Below are 22,302 nucleotides of genomic sequence, written 5' to 3'. Positions count from 1 at the left end.
GCTATGGACTCGTTCTTGCCTTTAACTATGTGAATAAGCAATTAAATGCAGAAAGAAATTAGAGGCCTGCACTGGTAGCCACTGGCCAGTCACAAGTGGTGTTGAGCCCCTCCTCTACAGTAAAGCGATTCTGAATTGAGACGCGCCCTTTGTGTAATAGACAACACTGGATTTCAAAGAACTACAATTTTTAAAAACTGCAAAATATCTTATTACTAATTTTGTAACAATTTTATGTTACAGTAATATTTTGGATATACTGGCCTGGACAATTTTTCTTGTGGTACTAAATATTGAACACAGGGGTGGTCTACCTCTGAGCTATATCCCTAGCCTCATTTTTATTTTTTATTTCAAAATAGTGTCTTGCTAAGTTGATGAGTGAGAGTCTCACTCAGTTTCTGAGGCTGGCCTCGAACCTGTGATCCTCCTGTCGCAGCCTTCCAAGTACTGGAATTACAGGAGCGTGCCACCATGCCTGGCTTTTTTTTCCTTTTTAAATGTGACTACCAGAAAGATTTAAATTATATATGTGGTTAGAATTACATTTCTATTGGACATCACTGATATACAGATATAGATAAAATTAAATAGTGTCAAACAAGAAAACAAAGCTGCTAACAGCAGAGGGTTTTCTTCTTCAGTCTTTCTACTGTGCTACACCAACAATGCTACAACTCATTTAATTTCCAGCCCTTGCCCCTGTCTGTAAATGAGAGGCTTTAAAAGGCAGTAGGCACTGTAAGTCACTCATAGGACATCAAATCATGGGCCAAAATAAATGAGTTCTAGTCCTGGTTCCAACAATAAATAGCAGTTAGTTGTAGAAATTTACTTTTCCTTTCTGAATCTTAGTTGCCTGCTCAACACTTAAATAGGGAAAATAACTAAATTGAGACCTCTATTATTTCACCAAAATATACTTTTTTATGTCAAAATTGGTTTTCATAAAAATGAATAAATACTTACTCTGAGTCTAACGCATCCTCTGCGAGAACCTCTCATCATTTTGTCCTTGGACTAGAAGAAAAACAAAACATTCAGTAAATAAAAGATTACCAGATTAATCATTTTTAGAATTATCTAGGGATGAAAAAAAACAAAATTTTAGTGTCATCCATTCTTTTTTTGCCCATCTCCCCTTCCAAAAGAAATATATGTGTGTGGGGGGTGGGATACTGGGGATTGAACCAAGGGGCATTCTAACTGTGAGCTACACCCCCAGCCCTATATTTTGAAATAGGGTTTCCCTGTGTTGATAAGAGTCTTGTTAAAACTGTCCTCAAACCTGTGATCCACCTGTCTCAGTCTCCTAAATACTGGGATTACAGGCATACACTACCATGCCCAGCTTAGGAATCATTTATTGAGAAAGGAATTATCAGGTTTTAAATAAAAATGGGCTATAAGCTATACAAATTAACCTAATCATAGAACTTTAAAATATATAATTTAACATGTTATACTATAATTTTTATTCTATCTGCATTTCCCTTAATTTTTTAGTGTATGTGTGTGGTACTAGAGATTAAACCTAGGGACATTCTACCTCCAAGCTACAACCCCAGCCCTTTTTATTTAATTTTTCTTGTGGTACTTGGAATGGAACCCAGGGGCATTCTATCTCCAAGCTATACCCCTAGCCCTATTTTTTATTCTTTATTTTGAAACGGTGTATCGCTGAGTTGCAAAGGGTCTCACTAAGTAATAGCAGAGGCTGTCCTTGAACAGTAATCCTCCTGTCTCAGCCTCCCAAATGCTGGGATTACAAGCATGCACCACCACACCCAGCTTTTATTTTTTTTGTTTTGAAACAAGGTTCTCACTATGGCCGGGCGTAGGGGTGCACACTTATAATCCCAGCGCTTGGGAGACCGAGACAGGAGGATCACACAGGTTTGAAGCCAGCCTCAGCTTCTTAGTGAAGCTCTCGGCAACTTAGTGAGACCTTGTTTTCAAATAAATCATAAAATAGGGCTGGGGGTGTAGCCTGGAGGTAGAAAGCCCCTGGGTTCCACCCCCCAGTACCAAAAAAAAAAAAAAAAAAAGAATCTCACTATGTTGCTGAGGCTATTTTCAAACTGCGATCCTCCTATCTCAGCCTCACAAATACTAGAATTATAGGCATGTGCCATCATACCCAGGCCATGTCCTTTAATTCTAGCCTAGTGTTTCTCATCTTTTAGTGAGTCAGAGAATTACTCAGAAGGCTAAGAATTAACCTGAGGGAGGGGGTGGTGGTTAAGAACTGTTCCCAGATGATTCTAACAAAGGCAGAGGCCCATATTTTTATAAATAATACTCTAATGTTATCTATTTGCAAATCCCAAAATGGATGGCATTTTTTGACCCTATGACTTCTCATCCAATGTTCCTCAGCTTGGAACAGTCTTGACCCAGATTTTTCTGCCTTCCTGCCACTTAGCTCTGTCTGAGTTGGTTTCTCATCCCTGGGCTCCCAGTCTCCTGTGTGTTCCCTTGCTGTGGCACACTCAACCGGGAGTACAGTCCTTACAGGGCGGAACTATACTGACTTGTGCTTCACAACAGTGTCTAGTTAAGTGCTCAAAACACATTTCCTGAAGAAATACAGCTTATCCTTTATGTCTCCCTCCTCCCACCACGCCAAGCAAAGGCTGTTACGCACGACAAATACCGTGCTAACGCTCGGTAAATATTCCTACGATTAAATTGGTCATGCATAATAAAACAGAGTAAAACGCCAAATAACTAACGCTTAACAAACATTTAATACTTAAGCAACTGTTATTTTTCTGTACTCCACATATATAAGAAAGAAGCAAATTTAAAAAAAAAAAAGGATGTTATGTGATTATGTTTTATAGACAATTGTCCCACTTAAAAACCATATATGGCCGGGCATGGTGGCGCACACTTGTAATCCCAGCATTTGGAAGGCTGAGACGGGAGGATAGCGATTCAAGGACAGCCTCAGCTAATACTTAGTGAGGTCCTATGCAACTCAGTGAGACCCTGTTTCAAAATAAAGAATAAAAAATAAGGCTAGGAGTATACCTCGAATGCACCTGAGTTCCATCCCTAGTACCACAAAAAAAAAAAAAATAGATGACCTATACATCAAAAGTCCTGAACCACACAAACTCATGTTTAGAAGAATTATTGAGAATTATTGAGGGTTTTTTTTTTTTAATTCTACCTACAGTACAAGTCAAACTTAGCACAGTTTAAAACAAAATTTCTCAATACCAACAGGATGGGAAAGAGTTTTTTGTTAATAACACAGCTAGTGAAAACATACTGAAGAAAGCAGTCCTCCAAAAGTACAAAGGCAATATATAAAAATAATAATCAGGTTAGAGAATAGCCGATGAGCTGGGCATGGTAACAATGCTTGTAATCCCAGTACTTGGGAGGCTGAGGCAGGAAGACTGCAAGTCCATGGCCAGCCTCAGCTACTTAGTGAGACCCTCTACAACTTAGTGAGATCCTGTTTCAAAATAAGGAAATGAGCCGGGGTGGGTGGCATATGCTTGTAATCCCAGCATTTGGGAGGATCTGGGTTCTTGGCCAGCCTCAGCTACTAAGTGAGGCCTTTTGCAACTCAGTGAGACCCTGTTTCAAAATAATAAAAAATAGGGCTGGGGTGTAGCTTGGAGGTAGAATGTCACTGGGTTCCATTCTAGTACCACAAAAAAAAAAAAGAAAGAAAGAAAGAAAGAAAGAAAGAAAGAAAGAAAGAGAAAACAGCTGAGGATTTAAGAATACAGAATAAACTCAAACAAGGTAAAGTCAAGTCAATATATCCATCCTTGATCCTCTTCCATCATAACACAATTTTTTGTTTCTTTTTAGTACTGGGGATTGAACCCAGGTGCATTCTGCCTCTGAGCTTCACCTCTAGTCCTATTTTTTTATTCCTTATTTTGAAACAGGGCTCACTAAGTTGCAGAGGGCCTCACTAAGTAGCTGAGGCTGGCCACAAACTGCGATCCTCCTGTCTCTCAGATTCCCAAGTATTACGCAACTACCATAACCATAACACATTTTATTTTTACAGTCCCAGGGATGGAACCCAGGGACAGTCTACCTCTGAGCTACACGCCACCCCTCCCCTGCCAGCCCTACTTGTTATTCTTTATTTTGAAACTGGATCTCACTGAGTTGTGAAGGGCCTCCCTAAGTAGCTGAGGCTGTCTGTGAAATCTGATCCTCCTGTCTCAGCCTCCCAAATGCTGAGATTACAAGAATGTGCCATCACACCCGGCTATCATAATACAATTTTTTTTTTTTTTTTTTTGGTGGTACTGGGGGTGGAACCCAGAGGCTTTCTACCTCCAGGCTAACCTCCCAGACCGTTTTTATATTTTATTTGGAAACAGGGTGTCAATAAGTTGCTGAGAGCCTCACTAAGTAGCTGAGGCTGGCTTCGAACCCATGCGATCCTCCTGTCTCAGCCTCCCAAGCACAGGGATTACAAGAGTGTGCCACCACGCCCGGCTCATAATACAATTTTAAAAATAAAATTATACAGCCGGGCGTGATGGCACACACTTGTAATTCCAGTGCATGAGAGGATGAGACAGGAGGATCACAGTTTAGTGGCCAGTCTCAGCCACTCAGTGAGGCAATTTGCAACTCAGTGAGATCCTGTTTCAAAATAAAGAATGAAAATAGCGATGGGGCATAGTTCAGAGTTAGAATGCCCCTGGTTCAAACCCCAGTAAAGAAAAAAGTAAAATTATAAACAAGGAGTGATGATGCATTCCTGTAATCCCAGTACTTAGGAGGCTGAGACAGGAGAACCAGAGGTTTGAGGCCAGCCTCAGTAAATTATTAAGACTCTGTTTCAAAGTAAAAAACAAAATAAGGCTGGGGTGTAGCGCAGGAAGAACACACCCTAGTTTCAATACTTTGTATGCCCCTTCCAAAAAAAAAAAAAAAAGAACGAAAATGATTAAAACAAATAGAACTAGAAAATGATCAGGCAAACTCAGAATGTGGGACGCTACAAATTAACTCGCTTAGACTCTTGAAAAATATAAAAAAAAAAGACTACCATGTAAACAGTTTTAACAGAGCAAAATATATGCTAACATGAATTCTAAGCACAAAATGTAAACTTGAGAAGACTCCCTGCCACAGGTAAGGGTCTGAGGAAGGCAAGATGAAGTGGCCAGAGGTTCTGGATTCAATCTGGGGCTCTAAAACAAAAAGCAGGGATCTGATAAGATGGAAGGTAAGAAGAAAAGGCCATTCCAAGCCGAGGCATACTAAGAGCAAAGGAACATAAAACTTCACTTTTCTACATACAGGAGAACAGGCCTATAGAGAGATGAGGCTGAAAGATGACAGGGATCTCGCTGGGCGTGGTGGTAATCGCAGCATTGAATCTCAGCACTGGGGAGGAGCACAGTCTGTGAAAAGCCTCGGCTACTTACTGAGGCCCTCGGCAACTTAGTGAGACCCTGTTTCAAAATAAAGAATTAAAGAAAGGGCTGAGGGTGTAGCTCAGAGGTCAAATGCTTCTGGGTTCCATCAGAAGAAGGAGAAGAAGGAGAAGGAGAAGGAGAAGGAGAAGGAGAAGGAGAAGGAGAAGGAGAAGGAGAAGGAGAAGGAGAAGGAGAAGGAGAAGGAGGAGAAGGAGAAGAAGGAGGAGAAGGAGAAGGAGAAGGAGGAGAAGGAGAAGGAGAAGGAGGAGAAGGAGAAGGAGGAGAAGGAGAAGGAGAAGGAGAAGGAGAAGGAGAAGGAGAAGGAGGAGAAGGAGAAGGAGAAGGAGAAGGAGGAGAAGGAGAAGGAGGAGAAGGAGGAGAAGAAGAAGATGATGATGATTACAGGGATCCCATCCCTAAAGAGTCCAAAAAAGAGAGAGTAAAAAAATTCAGCTTCATTCAATAGCTAATGGAGAACTACTGAAGATTTAAAAGGAGGATAAAAACATCCTTAAAGGTCTGTTTTAGAAAAATAGCACTAAAAAAAAAATATAAGAACCTTGGGGAAAAGCTAACAAACATGACTTTTTTTTAAAGATTTTTAATAGGCTTTTATTTCTCATTTAACCTGTATTTTTGTTTTGTTGTGGAACTGGGATTGAACCCAGGGTCTCCCATGTGCCAGGCAGGGACTCTACCACTGAACTACACCTCCAGCCCCACAAACATGGATGTTAACGATGGTGGCGGCAACAGATTCTTTCACCAGTTCCCTCTGTGTAATGTGCACGTCACAATCTCCTAAAAACTTGCATGGTAAGAGTTACATACAATATAAATGAAAGTGACACTAGGGAGACCAAGTAAATTACTGAATGCTATGCATATAAAAAAGTTTGACACCGCAGGCACAGTCTGGAATGGTCATCCTGCAGACAGCTCACCCAGACTATCTATGCACTAATAGCCTCAAGTCCTAATCTTCCACAAGGGCACAGGGCTATGTTCCTCATTCTCTTCCTACTCCTGCCCAATGTGTCTAATAACATATAGTTCTCATTGATCTGCTGCTCTTTAGAAATTTGGCATTCATACAGTCTACTTTAAGAGAGTGAATAGGCTAATGCACTAACTAGGCAGACAGCCTAAATGTGTAGTCTCCTTAAAAGTGACATTTCTTGCTATGAATAAATTACATACTGAATTATATAATACTGACTACGATGTACAGAATTTCATGCCAATAAATCAGTGAACATAACCACTTTAACAAGTTCCATTAAGGGTAGCCATAATGATGTAAGAGTTTTTGTATCCTTTATAAAGTTAAATATTAAAAACCAAATAGGAAGACGGAGACAAGAGGATCACAGGTTTAAGGACAGCCTCAGCAAACAGTGAGACTTTCATCATCCTAGCAAAACCCTGTTTCCAAATAAGAAGTAAAATAGGACTTGGGGTGTAGCTTGAAGGTAGAATGCATCTGGGCTCAATTCCCAAAACCACAAAAGAAACAAATAAAAAACTAATAGCAGCCCCAGTTCTGCAAATTATTTATAGTACATGCTGGACCTGAATGCAGATTTTATTTCTCAAAATATTGCCCCAAACACTAAGTATTGATTAATGGGTTGGTGATTTTTGTTTTGTTTTGGATTTTTGGTATTGGAGCTAGAACTCAGGGGCATTCTACCCCCAAGCTACACCTTCAGCTCTGTTTTATTATTTTATTTATTTATTTATTTATTTATTTATTTATTTATTGGTGGTACTGGTATTCCTGGAAACCTTTTTACCTCCGGGCTACAGTCCCAGACCTATTTTTTATATTTTTTAAATTTGGAAACAGGGTCTCTCCTAAGCCAGCAAGGCTGGCTTCGAACCTGCGCGATCCTCTTGTCTCCACTTCCCAAACACAGGGATTACATGCGTGTGCCACCACGCCTGGCTATTTTTATTTTGAAACAGGATCTCTCTAGCCAGGCGTGGTGGCACATGCTTGTAATCCCAGCATTTGGGAGGATCGAGGTTCGCGGACAGCCTCAGCTACTTAGCGAGGCCCTTTGCAACTCAGTGAGACCCAGTTTCAAAATAAACAATAAAAAAATAGGGTAGGGGTTGTAGCTCGGAGGTTGAATGCCCCTGGGTTCCATCCCCAGACAGACCCGCAAAAAAAAAAAAAAAAAAAAAAAAAAAGAAACAGGATCTCTGTAGGTTGCTGAAAGCTGGTCTCTAAATTGCTGAAACTGATCTCAAACCTGCGACCTTCCTGTCTCAGCCTCCCAAGAATTAAAAGTATAGGTATGAGCCACTACCTCCTGATTCGTGGTTTTTCACAAAAGTTGATTGAAGGAGATGATGGGATAGTGTTAAACTCTACGTGGTTTCTGGTTGAATATTTGCACTTCTTTGAGCAAACTGTGAAATTATAATCAATTACTATCATTCAACTTTGCTTTTTTTTAAATCAAATTGCCTGAGGATCATTTTCCTTATTTGGAAAGACTTAATTCAGGGAAAGAGAAGAACACCACACACATCTAAAGAATAGAGGAAAGCTGGGTGTGGTGGCAGCACATACTTATAATGCCAGTACCTGGGGGGGCTGAGACAGGAGGATCACAGGTTCTCGGCCAGCCTCAGCTACTCAGTGAGGCCCTCTGTAACATAGCGAGGCCCCATTTCAAAGTAAAGAATAAAAAATAGGGTTGGGAGTATAACTTGGAAGTAGAATATCCCTGGGTTTAATCCCCAGCACTGCAAAAAAATATTGATAATTATATCGAAAAATGTGTATAAAACACAAAAAATTCAAATAAGAATAGACAAGAACCATGAAATTTCAGATGCTTTATTCTAATTCCAAGATTCATCCTATAGAGCCCAATTTAGAATGGGCCCATGCTCCAAAAGCTCTTTGCTTAAATTTAGTTTGGGACTCCAAAAAACTGTGCAAAGAAACTACTAACTATGATTCCCAAGTTAGTAAGAAAGGCATTTGAAACATCAAGAGACAGGGTTAAAAATTGTTATAAATTCAAACACTGCCAAATAAATTACTTTCTTAAAAATTTTCTCTTAAATTTTGTACTTATGAGAAAGTAGAATTATGAGAGAATAAGGTAGTACGTCAAGAATTCAAGAGCTCTGCCAAAGTGCATAAGAAATTTTCATGAGCTTGAGAAGTTAAGGATCTATGAACAACATATTTTACTTTTATAATCTGGAGGAAAGTACTTTTTATTTTAAAAGGCAACTTAAAAACACTTGTTCTGCTGGGCGTGGTGACACACACTTGTAATCTCAGTAGTTGTTATACCAGCACTTCGGAGGCTGAGACAGGAGGATCACACAGGTTCAAAGCCAGCCTCAGCTACTTAGTGAGGCTCTCAGCAACTTAGTGAGACCCTGTTTCCAAATAAAATATAAAATAGGTCTGGGAGTGTAGCCCGGAGATAGAAAAGCTTCTGGGTTTCACCTCCAGTACCACACACACACCAAAAAAACCTGTTCTCCCAGCGGGGCGTGGTGACACAGGCTTGCTTGTACTCCCAGCAATTCAGGAGGCTGAGACAGGAGGATCTCAGTTCATGGACAGCCTCAGCTACTTAATGAGTCCTTTGTAATTTAATGAGACCCTGTTTCAAAATTTAAAAAAAAAAAAATAGGGCTGGGGTTTTACCTCAGAGGTAGAATGCCCCTGGGTTCCATCCGCAGTGCCACAAAAACAAACAAAACAAAAAAACACCTGTTCTTTAGCAATTCTAACTTTACCTCAAAATTTATGAATTTAAACCGGGCATGGTAGCACACGCTCATAATCCCAGCATTCGGGAGGCTGAGACTGGAGGATCACAGTTCACGGACAGCCTCAGCTATTTAGTGAGGCCCTCCACAACTTGGTGAGGCCCAGTTTCAAAATAAAGAATAAAAAATAGGGCAGGGGGTATAGCTCGGAGGTCAAATTGCCTCTAGGTTCCATTCCCAGACCCCCCCCAAAAAAAAAATTAATGAATTTCCAGGAGGCATCATGATCCACTCTTGTATTCCCAGTACTTGAAAGGCTAAGACAGGATCACAGGTCTGCAGCCAGCCTCAGCTCTTAGTGAGAACCTCCACCACTTAGGACCTCCACAACTAGAAGACCCTGTTTCAAAATAAAGAATAAAGCTGGGACTTCCGGGAAGATGGCGACCGAGAAAAGCGGGGCTTAAGAGCCCCGCTAACAACCAATCTCCATTACCACAAAATCAGCGCCTTTCATAGCCAGAAAACACCATCACCAGAGAAACAAAAAAATCACCAGGCTCCAGAGAGAAAGTGGACTGAGAACAGAGCTCAGAGCCACAGAGGAGATACACCGGCCTCACGCCCGAGGACGCGGCAGCAGCACCATACTGCCGGCGGCAGCGGCGATTTCACCGGACGGCTACAGCAAGCCGAGGTGAGCTGCTGCGGAACAGCCAGGCGGGATCTCGGCGAAGGAACATCTAAAGCTCCCAGTGGCTGAGCTCAGCACACGCTGCAGGGATTCAGAGTGGAAATCAAAACCAAGAAGAAATACGCCAGCCTCACGGCCGAGGGCGTGGCAGCGGCACCATATTGCCACTGGCGGCAGCAGCACCGAATTCACCGAGTCCAGTACGGCTACATCTGCGTACTCAAGAACAGTGAGTCAAATTGCGGGCCACAGAGGAGAAATCCCAGTACTGTACTCCCTGGGACTAGACCCAGTGGGAGAGGGGCGGTGGCAGAGATATCACACCATAGGAGAACGTGCAACCTGGCACCCCCCCACAGTCTAAAGCAGCTTCTATCGACTCTCTGGGTTGGAGACTCTGTGATACAACCCAGTAAAGGAGTAGTGGGGTCTGAGATACTACTGACTCGAGATCCAGAACACCTTAAGGGAAGTCATAGTGACCCAAGGGAAGAACCCAGAGAAGGCACAAACATCCGAAATCATGGGAAAGAGGAATAATACTGGAGCAATGAATGCCCACAACCCCACAACATCAGAACCCGATAAAACAGAAATTCAGAGATTTCTAGAAGATCAAATCAGGAAAATAACTGTAGAAATAATAGAGGTGCTTCGAAAAGAACTCAGAGAGAGCCAAAAAGAGATAAAGGATGCAATTAATGAAGTAAAGGCATCAATTCAAAGCATGAACAACCAATTAGACCACATGGAGAACAGAATCTCGCTCTTAGAAGATGAGCAATCCAAAAATGAACGCATAGTTTCTAATCTAGGAAAAAATATCCGACAGCAGGAATCTGACATTGAAGAAATATGGGTCCATTTTAAGAGAGCTAACCTAAGAATAATTGGAATAGAGGAGGGAAAAGAAAGTGAAACCAAAGGGATCAACAATCTCTTCAAGGAAGTAATAGCAGAAAATTTTCCAAACACAGAGCAAGAGGTCGATACACAGATCCAGGAAACTTATAGAACTCCCTTTAGACAGGATCAGAGAAGAGGATCCCCACACCACATAATTGTCAAAATGACCAATGTAGAAGCCAAGCAGAGAATCTTAAAGGCAACAAAAACAAAGGGCCAAGTGACATTCAGAGGCAAACCAATTAGAATCACTCCAGACTTCCCAAACCAAGTCATGAGAGCCAGAAGGGCTTGGAGTAACATATTCCAAACTCTGAAAGAAAACAACTTCCAGCCAAAAATGTCCTACCCAGCAAAACTTTCTATCAAATTAGATGGAGAAATAAGAAGCTTCCATAACAAACAGAAACTGAAGGAATTTATGTCTTTAAAACCAGCGCTAGAGAAAATACTCAAAGAGATTAACTACAAAGAAGAAATAGGTAACACACACCAGAACCAGAGAAACAAGATTTTCCATCCAACAGACAACTAAGATTGGTTATCTGTGGAGATTCATTACTTATGTTAGTCTTTTACCTATCTCTAAATTGTATTGTTTGCTTTTATTGTTGTTAATTTTTAGGATTTCTAGTTGGAATATTAATATACCTTCACATAAAGCATTTGGAAATATTTTATCCCATTCTATTAGTAACTTTTAACTCTGTTCACATTGTCTTTGGATATACAATATATTTTTTTTATTTTTTAGGGAGTTCGTATACTCTTCTGTTGCCTGTGCCATTGAAATCATATCCAAGAAATCACTGCCAATTTCAATGTTGTGAGGTTTTATGACCCAGATTTTCTCCTAAAAGTTTATAGTCTTAAGATTTATATTTAGGTCTTTTATCTATTTTGAGTTAATATTTGTATATGGGATTAGGTAAGGGTCCAATTTTATTCTTTTCCATGTAATTATTATTTTTCAACAATATTTAGTTAAAAGATTATTATTTCCACCACCAAATGTTCGTGGAAACTTTGTCAAAAATAACTTGACAATATAGGGAAGAGTTTAGCTCTAGGCTTGTATTTAACTCCAATGGTTTATATGTCTGCCTTTAGAACAGTACTACACTGTTTCAATTATTGTAGCTTTATATGGTTTGAAATCAGAAAATATATATCTTCTAGCTTTGTTCTTTTCCAAGATCGTTGTGGGTATCTAGAGTCCATATTCCATATTAGAATAGATTTTTTTTTCTGAAAAATATATATATAAATATATGATAGTTTCACCAAAAAAAAAAATAGAAAAAAAAATTATCTGGTAAGAAAGTAAAAAGAAATATTGAAATGTTATCTTTAAGTCATCAAAAGCTTGGTATCAGACAAATGAAACTGTTATGTGAGATTATCATTTTTAAGTTTGGATAAATTGCTATAATACTAGATGTCAACCACTAAGCCAAGCATGGGAGGGAGGGATGGGGAGAGAATGGGGTGGTGATCAGGTGGGGGCTGACTGGGCAATGTGTGCATGTATGTCTACAAAAGTTTGTATCCTACTATGATGTATGAATACAGTGCACCAATAAAAAATTAAAAAAAAAAAAAAGAATAAAGCCGGGTGAGGTGGCACATGCTTGTAATCCCCCCGCTTGGGAGGCGGAGACAGGAGGATTGCAGGTTAGAAGCCAGCCTCACTGGCTTAAGAAACACTGTTTCCAAATAAAAATATATGTAAAAAAAAAAATAGGTGTCTGGGCGTGTAGCCTGGAGGTAGAAGGGTTTCTAGGAACCACAGTACCACAAATAAATAAATAAATAAATAAATAAATAAATAAATAAATAAATAAATAAATAAATAATAAAAATTAAATAAAGAATAAAAAATAGGGCTTGGGGTGTAGCTTGGAGATAGAATGCTCCTGGGTTCAATCTCTAGTTTCGACAAAAAAAATTATAGATTTCAAGAAAAATGAGGGCAGAAGTTGAGAGGTAAAAATACAAATAAAATATGGTAGGCTGGTCATGCAAGATGTAACCTATGAGAAAATTATACTTACTACACTCTTCTAGGTGACTAAAATCTCAAGAAAATTTTTCTTCAAGAATTTGTGGCCGGGCGTGGTGGCGCACGCTTGTAATCCCCGCGCTTGGGAGGCAGAGACAGGAGGATGGCGCAGGTTCAAAGCCAGCCGCGCGCGCTGGCTTATGAGACCCTGTTTCCAAATAAAAAAAGTATAAAAAATTGGTCTGGGAGTGTAGCCCGGAGGTAGAAGGGCTTCCAGGAACCCCAGTACCACCAAAAAAAAAAAAAAAGAATTTGTGGAAGTCAGGCATGGTGGCACAATGCTTGTAATACTAGCATTTGGGAATCCGAGAGAGGAGGATCGTGTTTTGAGGCCAGCCTCAGCTACTTAGTGAGGCCCTTTGCAACTGAGTGAGATACTGTTTCTAAATGAGGAATAAACTGGGTGTGGTGGCACACACTTGTAATCCCAGCATTCAGGAGTCTGAGACCAGAAGATCGTGGTTTGCAGCCAGCCTCAGCTACTTAGTGAGGCCCTATGAAACTCAGACCCTGTTTCAAAAATAAAGAATAAAAAATAGTGCTGGAGGTGTAGCTCAGATGTAGAATGCCCCTGAGTTCCATCCCCAGTACACCCCCGCCCCCCCCCACACACACACACGAAGAATTTGTGGGCGGGGTTTTAAAGGTTTTTTTTTTAATTTATTTTATTTATGTTTTTGGTGGTACTGGGGTTCCTGGAAACCCTTCTACTTCTGGGATACACTCCCAGACCTATTTTTATACCTTTTTTACTTATAAACAAGGTCTCTTAAACCAGCGCAGCTGGCTGCAAACCTGCTCGATCCTCCTGTCTCCGCCTCCCAAGCGCGGGGATTACAAGCATGCGTGCGCCACCACGCCCGGCTGTGGGCAGGGGTTTTAGTTTGGCGCATTTGTGAGGCCCGATTTTATTTTAAGACATGTAAATATACAAAACCCATCTTTCAACAAATTATGAGGCTTGCCATCTGCTCCCTTCCCTTCTCCCCATCTAGAAGGCTTTCGCTGAATGAAGACTGGAGGGAGTATACTTAGTTTATCCCTACCCCTACAACAAATCTAAAGGATTCCTTGGTGTTTTTTTTTTTTTAAAGGGTCTCCCTAAGTTGCTGAAGGTCTCTGCTGGCCTCTATCCTCCTGTCTCAGCCTCCCAAGCTCTAGGATGACAGGCGTGTGCCACCACGTCAGGCTGGGTTCCTTGGTTTTAAAGGACTAATCAATGCATTTTGTATTTCAGAAGGGCCTATGCTGAAAGAAATTAAGTTTATTTCATTATGATAATCATGTATATTATTTATCCCATCAGCAGATTAGTGATAATTTAAGTTTTTATCATCATTCTAATAACTGCTAATTCAGTATTCTGGAAAGAACATTCTATTTAAAAACCAGAGTGGTAGAGAACACCTACAATCCCAGTACTTGGGAAGCTGAGACTGGAGGATTGCAAGTTAGAGGCCAGCCTCAGCAATTTAGCAAGACCCTGTTTAAAAAAGGAAAGAGGAAGCTGGGCATGGTGGCACATACCTGTAATCCCAGTACCTGGGAGGCTGAAATGAGAATTGCAGGGTTTTTTTTTCTTGTTTTGTTTTGTTTTTGCGGGTCTAGGGATGGAACCCAGGGGCATTCGACCTCCAAGCTACAGCCCCTGCCCTATTTTTTATTCTTTGTTTTGAAACCGGGTCTCACTGAGTTGCAGAGGGCCTAAGTAGTTGAAACTGTCTGCAAACCGCGATCCTCTAGTCTCAGCCTTCCGAATGCTGGGATTACAAGCGTGTGCCACCACGCCCGGCAGAATTGCAGGTGAGGCCAGCATCAGCAATTTAGCGAGACCGTGTTCCAAACTAAAAAATATACAAAAGGCTAGGGGTGTAGCTCAGAGGTAGAATGCTCCTTGGGTTCAATCCCTTGTACCACACACACACAAAAAAAATTCTATTTGAAGTTCAAAATTTTGATCACACACAGTGAAGCTACTCTTGACTTTCAATTTCTTCATTGAGCAAAAGAAATAAGATCAAGCGGGGCGTGGTGGCGCACGCTTGTAAACCCAGCACTTGGGAGGCTGAGACAGGAGGATCGCACAGGTTCGAAGCCAGCCTCAGCTACTTAGTGAGGCTTTCAGCAACTTAGTGAGACCCTGTTTCCAAATAAAGTATAAAACAGGTCCGAGAGTATATAGTCCAGAGGTAGAAAAGGCGCTGTGTGGGGAGCCATTAAGGTTTTCCCCTAAAAGAATACTTCTGACTGTCCTTTGCCCAGAGTCAATAAGGTTTGGGATCATGGAAAGTTCAAAGTAAAAGGTCTGAGAGAAGCTCAGGTGGTGATGGCACGAGGGATTGACTGACCTGGAACTGTATAAATAGGGGAGAGTGATAAACCCAGGATCGGCCAGTAGAGATATGGACCCGGGAGTGTACTGGCGATCCTTCCATGCTAGAATTAAATACTCTTTGAATCAAATTCTTATAATTGAATTATTTCATCCTCACGCCTTTCTTCAGAACCCGTACTTTTGCTGGCTGGCTCCGGCAGCCCTGGGTTCCACCCCCAGTACCACAAAAAAAAAAAAAAAAGAAAGAAAGAAAAGAAATATGATCAAGTACCTCACTGTAGTTTTATAATATTTTACTAAAAAGCTACTAAAGGCCAGCACTTCTCTAGATGATAAGAGATAAAATGAAGACAACATCTCTGTTCTAGTAGAGTTTACACTCTAGTAAAGAGAAACAATAAACAAAAAGCAATTGTAGCAAATAACAGTAACTGTCATTAAAAAGGTAGGAGGAAAGGCGTGGTGGCGCACGCTTGTAATCCCCGCGCTTGGGAGGCGGAGACAGGAGGATCGCGCAGGTTCAAAGTCAGCCACACTGGCTTAAGAGACCCTGTTTCCAAATAAATAAAAAATATGAAATAGGTCTGAGAGTGTAGCCCGGACGTAGAAGGGCTTCCAGGAACCCCAGTATCACCAAAAAAAAAAAAAAACAAACAAAGAAGCGAACTGAATCTAATGAGCAAAAATTGAAACAAAAAGAAGAATTAAGAGTTTTTTACAGTAGTCCTGGTAAGACATCATAGTGGTCTACATACTGCCGTGGTAACAAGGATGAATAGGAGTAGTTGTCAGGAATTTCTACAACCTAAAAGTGTTGTGATAAATTTTTCTATATACCTTATTGTGCCATTTTATATTGTATTTATTCAAGTGGCAAAATCAACAAAGTATAACATTTTTCCTTCAACCTTACTTAGTAAGATCTCAGTCACTGGTGTGTTAGCTAGCTTCCAGCACTGATAAAACACCTGAGATAATCAACTTGAAGGATTTACTTTGACTCATAGTTCTGGAGGCTTCACGGTTGATTGGCCCACTTGAAGTGCAAGGTGGAACAAAGCTGTTCACCTATTGGTAGCTGGGAAGAAAAGCACTGACAGGCAGAGGAGGAGCCAGAGGACCTGTATCCCCATATCCCCATCACGGCCTGACCCCAGTGATGCAACATCCTTCCACTAAGCTCTGCTTCCTCGGTGCTCGTGCTCCTCCCAACAGGCGGTCACTGCCTGATGACCAAACCCTTAGCATACGAGCCTTCAGGAGGCCTTTAGATCTAACCCGTAACATCTGTTTTTCATGTGGTACTTAGGATTGAACCAAAGGGCATTCTATCTCTGAGCTATACCTCAGCCCTATTTTTCTTTTTTTTTTTTTGGTGGTACTGGGGTTCCTGGAAGCCCTTCTACCTCCAGGCTACACTCCCAAACCTATTTTTACATTTTTATTTGGAAACAGGGTCTCCTAAGCCAGCGCACGGCTGACTTCGAACCTGCGCGATCCTCCTGTCTCTGCCTCCCAAGCGCGGGGATTACAAGTGTGCGCCACCAGGCCCGGCTCTATTTTTCTTTTTTATTTTGAGACAGGGTCTCACTAAGTTGCTGAGAATCTCATCACATTTCAGAGGCTGTCCTCAAATCTGCCATCCTCCTATCTCAGCCTCCCAAGTACAGGGATTGCAATAGTATACCATCATACTTGGCTAACATCTCACTTGGCTAAAGATCATTCCTATGATCTTTGTGATGCTGGAAGAAAAGGTACAATATAAGCCGGGCGTGGTGGCACACACTTGTAATCCCAGCATTTGGGAGGCTGAGACCAGAGGATCGTGGTTCATGGATAGCCTCAGCTACTTAGTGAGACTCTCCACAACTCAGTGAGATCCTGTTTCAAAATAAAGAAAAAATTGGGCAGGCGGTGTAGCTTGGAGGTCAAATACCTTTGGGTTCCATCCCCAGACCCACAAAAAAAAAAGGAAAGAAAAGGTATAATATAATAGTATGTACAACAGACCCCTTTTATCTGTAGGGGATATATTCCAAGACAACAGTGGATGCCAGAACCTGCACAGAAGACTAAACACTATATATAATGTTTTTTCCTACGCATACCTATGATAAACTTTAATTTGTAAATTAGGTACAATAAGATATTACAAAGCTAATAATAAAAAAAGAACAGTTTTTTCAGTGAAACAAAACAATTATAACAATGTGCTACAATAAAAAGTTATATGAATGTGGTCTCTCAAAGGCACACTTCTTATGCTGGTGTGAGATATTCCAATGCCTATTTGATGAAATGAAGTGGGGTGAATGACAGGTGTTCTGCTGGGCTACTATGTAAGGGTTTTTTTTTTTTTTTTTTTTTTTTTTTGGTGGTGGTACTGAGGTTCCTGGAAGCCCTTCTACCTCTGGGCTACACTTCCAGACCTATTTTTATATTTTTATTTAGAAACAGGGTCTCCTAAGCCAGCGCGCGTGGCTGGCTATGAACCTGTGCGATCCTCCTGTCTCCGCCTCCCAAGCGCGGGGATTACAAGCGTGCGCCACCACGCCCGGCTATGTAAGGGTTTTGAATGGCAGCATCACATGCTGTTCCTAGGAATGAAAAACAGTGCGGTATGGCAGGTCTTTAAAGGTTAAACACAGAGAATAATGACCTGGCAATTCTTCTACTAGACATATATTCAAGAAATGAAAACATATGCTCACACCAAACTTGCACACAAATGTTCACCGTAGAATTAGTCACAGTAGCCAAAAAAACTCAATCGTGATCAATAAAATGTAGAATAATATGCACACAATAAAATATTCATCCATAAGCCAGGTATGATGGCACACACCTATAACTCCAGTACTTGGGAGACTGAGATAGGAGGTTCGGAGGCTGGAAGCCCGCCTCAGCAGCTTAGTGAGACTCTCGAAAACCTAATGAGACCCTGTTTTGAAATAAATAATATTGGGCTGGGGGTATAACATGTAAGTAGAATGCCTCTGGGTTCAATCCCCAGAACCAAAAGAAGAAAAGAAAGTCTTTCCAACTGATTCTATTAATACAAAATGTTCAAAGCCAGGCGTGGTGGTGCACGCTTGTGATCCCAGCATTCGGGAGACACAGCCTCAGCTACTTAGTGAGCCCCCCTGCAACTCAGCGAGACCCTGTTTCAAAATAAAGAATAAAAAATAGGGCTGAGGGTGTAGCTCTGAAGTCGAATGCCCCTGGGTTCCATCCCCAGACCCGCAAAAAATAAATAAATAAATAGTTCAAAATAAACAAATCTGCAGGGAAAAATATAATCTAGTAGTTGAGAACAGTATTTGTTTTTGGGGTGATGAAAGTTTTTTAAAGTTGACTGTAGAGATGGCAAAAGTGGCTGAATTGAATAATTTAAATGGACTGTATGCTACGTGAACTACACTCAATAAGACTGTATGAAAAGAGCAACAGGAAACCTACAAATCTCCATGTACAATTGTTACAGCCGGGCATGATGGCACACACTTGTATTCCCGATGCTTGGGAGGTTGAGACAGGAGGATCAATGTTCATGGACAGCCTCAGCTACTTAATGAGGCCCTCTGCAAAAGAGTGAGGCCCTGTTTCAAAACCAAAGAAAAAAATATAGGGCTGGGGATGTAGTTCAGAGGTAGAATGCCCCTGGGTTCAAACCCTAGCACTGCAGAAAAAAAAGTAAATGAATAAAAATAAATAAACGCCGGGCGTGGTGGCACACACTTGTAATCCTAGCACTTGGGAGCTCAGACAGGAGGATCACACAGGTGCGAAGCCAGCCTCAGCTACTTAGTGAGGCTCTCATCAACTTAGTGAGACCCTGTTTCCAAATAAATCATAAAATAGGTCTGGAAGTACAGCCCGGAGGAAGAAAAGCCCCTGGGTTCCACCACCAATACCACTAAAAAAAAAAAAAAAAAAGGAAAAAGAAAAAAATTCTGAAATTCACTAAAAAAAAAAAGAGAAAGAAAGAAAGAAAGAAAGAAAGAAAGAAAGAAAGAAAGAAAGAAAGAAAGAAAGGAAAAAGAAAAAAATTCTGAAATTCAAAACACTTGTGGTGCCAAGCATTTCCAATGAGGAAAATTCAACCCATATTAAAATGTATCATACTAAAGCCAGGCGTGGTGGCTCACGCTTGTAATCCCTGTGCTTGGGAGACTGAGACAGGAGGATCGCACAGGTTCAAAGCCAGCCTCAGCTACTTAGTGAGGCTCTCAGCAACTTAGTGAGACCCTGTTTCCAAATAAATCATAAAATAGGTCTGGAAGTACAGCCCGGAGGAAGAAAAGCCCCTGGGTTCCACCACCAATACCACTAAAAAAAAAAAAAAAAAAAGGAAAAAGAAAAAAATTCTGAAATTCACTAAAAAAAAAAAAGAAAGAAAGAAAGAAAGAAAGAAAGAAAGAAAGGAAAAAGAAAAAAATTCTGAAATTCAAAACACTTGTGGTGCCAAGCATTTCCAATGAGGAAAATTCAACCCATATTAAAATGTATCATACTAAAGCCAGGCGTGGTGGCTCACGCTTGTAATCCCTGTGCTTGGGAGACTGAGACAGGAGGATCGCACAGGTTCAAAGCCAGCCTCAGCTACTTAGTGAGGCTCTCAGCAACTTAGTGAGACCCTGTTCCTAAATAAAGTATAAAATAGGTCTGGGAGTATAACCTGGAGGTAGAAAGCCTCTGGGTTCCACCCCCAGTACCACTAATAAATAAATAAATAAAAATTTTAAAAAATGTATCATACTAGCTTAATAAAGATGACATTAATACATTCAAGAATAGTTTACTTAGGTGGAGACTAAGTCACAACCTGACATAGCACTTGTCCTGGTATACTAGAGATTTCAGAGAAAATCCACAGGCAGGGAGGGTTTATGCGCCTCTGTGCCCAGATAAGAAGCATGCCCTACCCTGGGCTACAGAAAATTTGAGTTGGCAGGCCTCTTTCCTCGGGCCCATTAAGGAATTGGCATCTGCATAGAATGTTGTAAATCTTTTTCTCTTTTTCTAGAATAAATAAAAGATATATAGAGCTGTTAAAAACAAAAAAACAGTTTACTTAAAAAAACATAAATTTAAGCCAGGTGTGATGGCGCACATCCCAGCATTTGGGAGGTGGAGACCAGAAGATCGTGGTTCACAGACAGCCTCAGTTACTTAGGCCCTTCTCAACTCAGTGAGACACTGTTTCAAAATAAAGAATAAAAATAGGGCAGGGGGTGTAGCTCAGAGGTCAAATGCCCCTGGCTTCCATTCCTAGACCAGCAAAAAAAAAAAAAAAAAATGAATTTTTTGTTGTTGTTGTTGGTACTAGGAGTGGAACCCAGGGGCTTTTCTACTTCCAGACTATACTCCCAGATCCATTTTATACTTTATTTGGAAACAGGGTCTCACTAAGTTGCTGAGAGCCTCACTAAGTAACTGAGGCTGGCTTTTGAACCTATGCGAATATCCTGTCTCTGCCTCCCAAGTGCTGAGATTACAAGCGTGTGCCACTACACCCAGCTTTACTTTCTAATATATGTAAAAGAAATAGATACACTTAAGTTCTTCAGATACTTAAAACCTAAGAATTAAATGGTAGATTTTTAAAAATCATCTTCTAGACATTGCTAAAGACTGCCAAATAACACCTAAATGTGTGTGACTAGCAGTCTTGTTAGAATGAAAAGTTATCATGGATCTCTTCCAGTCAGTGTATTACAGCAAAGACCAGGATTTATTTATTTATTTATGTGTGTGTGTGTGTGTGTGTGTGGTACTGGGGCTGGAACCCAGAGGCTTTCTACCTCCGGCTATACTCCCAGCCCCATTTTTATATTTTATTTGGATACAGGGTCTCACTAAGTTGCTGAGAGCCTCACTAAGTAGCTGAGGCTGGCTTCAAATCAGCGTGATCTTCCTGTCTCAGCCTCCCAAGTGCAGGGATTACAAGCGTGCGCCACCAGACCCAACTTAAAGACCAGGATTTCTCTTGATTCCTTTTACAGAGTACTTGGAACAACTTAAGCAACTTAACTTCCTAACCTGCTCTGCAAAGTGGTACAAAAACATTACAAATCAGCCGGGCGTGGGGGTGCACACTTGTAATCCCAGCATTCAGGAGGCTAAAACAGGAGGATCACGGTTCATGGACAGCCTCAGCTACTTACTGAGCTCCCTGTAACACTCAGTGAGACCCTGTTTCAAAATAAGTAATAAAAAATAGAGCTGAGGGTATCACTCAAAGGTACAATGCCCCTGGGTTCCATCCCCAGTACTACAAAGAAAAAAAAAAAGAAAAAGAAAGAAAAAAAGAATAAAAAATAGGGCTGGGGGTGTAACTTGGACGTAGAATGCTCCTGGGTTCCATCCCCAGTACCACACACACAAAAAAAATAATACAAATCAAAAAGGAAAGTTAAATATTTATGAATAATGACTACACAAATCATATTTTATAATCTCAACTAGTTTCCTCCTGAGTTTGTCCTTAGTTACTCCTTTTCCCAGTTCACAATGCCATTGTTCTAAATCTTTGATACTCAAGTCCTGAATATACATACATACATACATACATACATACATATATACATACATACATACATATATACACACACAGGATCTCACTAAGTTGCAGAGGGCCTCACTAAGCAGCTGGAAACCTGTAATCCTCCTGTCTCAGCCTCCCAAGTATTGGGATTATAAACATGCACCACCATGACCAGCATTATTTTTATATTTTATTTGGAAAAATGGTCTCACTAAATTGCTGAGGTTGGTCTTGAACCTGTGATCTTCTAGTCTCAGCCTCCCAAGTTCTGGGATTAAGAGGCATGTGCCATCACACCTAAGTATACTCTCATTTTTAACATGGACCTTGCTATATACATCCCTACAACATTTAAGCAAATTCCTACACTAGAAGTTCTTCCCTTCAGCTAGATGTAGTAGCACATGCCTGTAATCCCAGTACTTAGGAGGCTGAGACAAGAGGATTGCAGGTTTCAAGCCAACATCAGCAATTTATAGAGGCCCTCAGCAACTTAGTAAAACCTTATTTCAAAATTTAAAAATATAAAATAATAAAATAGGGCTGGAGGTAGAATGCCTCTGGGTTCAATCCCCATTATCAAAAAAAAAAGTTATT

At 40.8% G+C, this 22,302-nt stretch overlaps 1 protein-coding gene across 7 annotated transcripts in view; it reads right to left on the bottom strand.

Annotated features, from left to right (window-relative positions):
• Nucleotides 1-22,302, bottom strand: part of OSBPL9 (oxysterol binding protein like 9) — a gene marked incomplete at its 5' end in the record, with an annotated part of 159,392 nt that overhangs the window by 121,831 nt on the left and 15,259 nt on the right. For 6 of the 7 annotated variants that reach the window (XM_080691784.1, XM_080691785.1, XM_080691779.1 and 3 more), the window contains one exon: nt 970-1,020. The exons of the other annotated variant lie outside the window; for it this stretch is intronic. In XM_080691784.1, the coding sequence (XP_080547910.1) occupies nt 970-1,020 (51 nt within the window). The remainder of the gene's footprint in view (nt 1-969; nt 1,021-22,302) is intronic. 7 annotated transcript variants of the gene reach the window in all.

This window comes from Muscardinus avellanarius (assembly GCF_963383645.1).
Source record: "Muscardinus avellanarius genome assembly, chromosome: 3".
Lineage (NCBI taxonomy): Eukaryota > Metazoa > Chordata > Mammalia > Rodentia > Gliridae > Muscardinus > Muscardinus avellanarius.
Note: the sequence above shows the minus strand (reverse complement) of the source record. Positions and strands in the feature narration are given on the sequence as shown.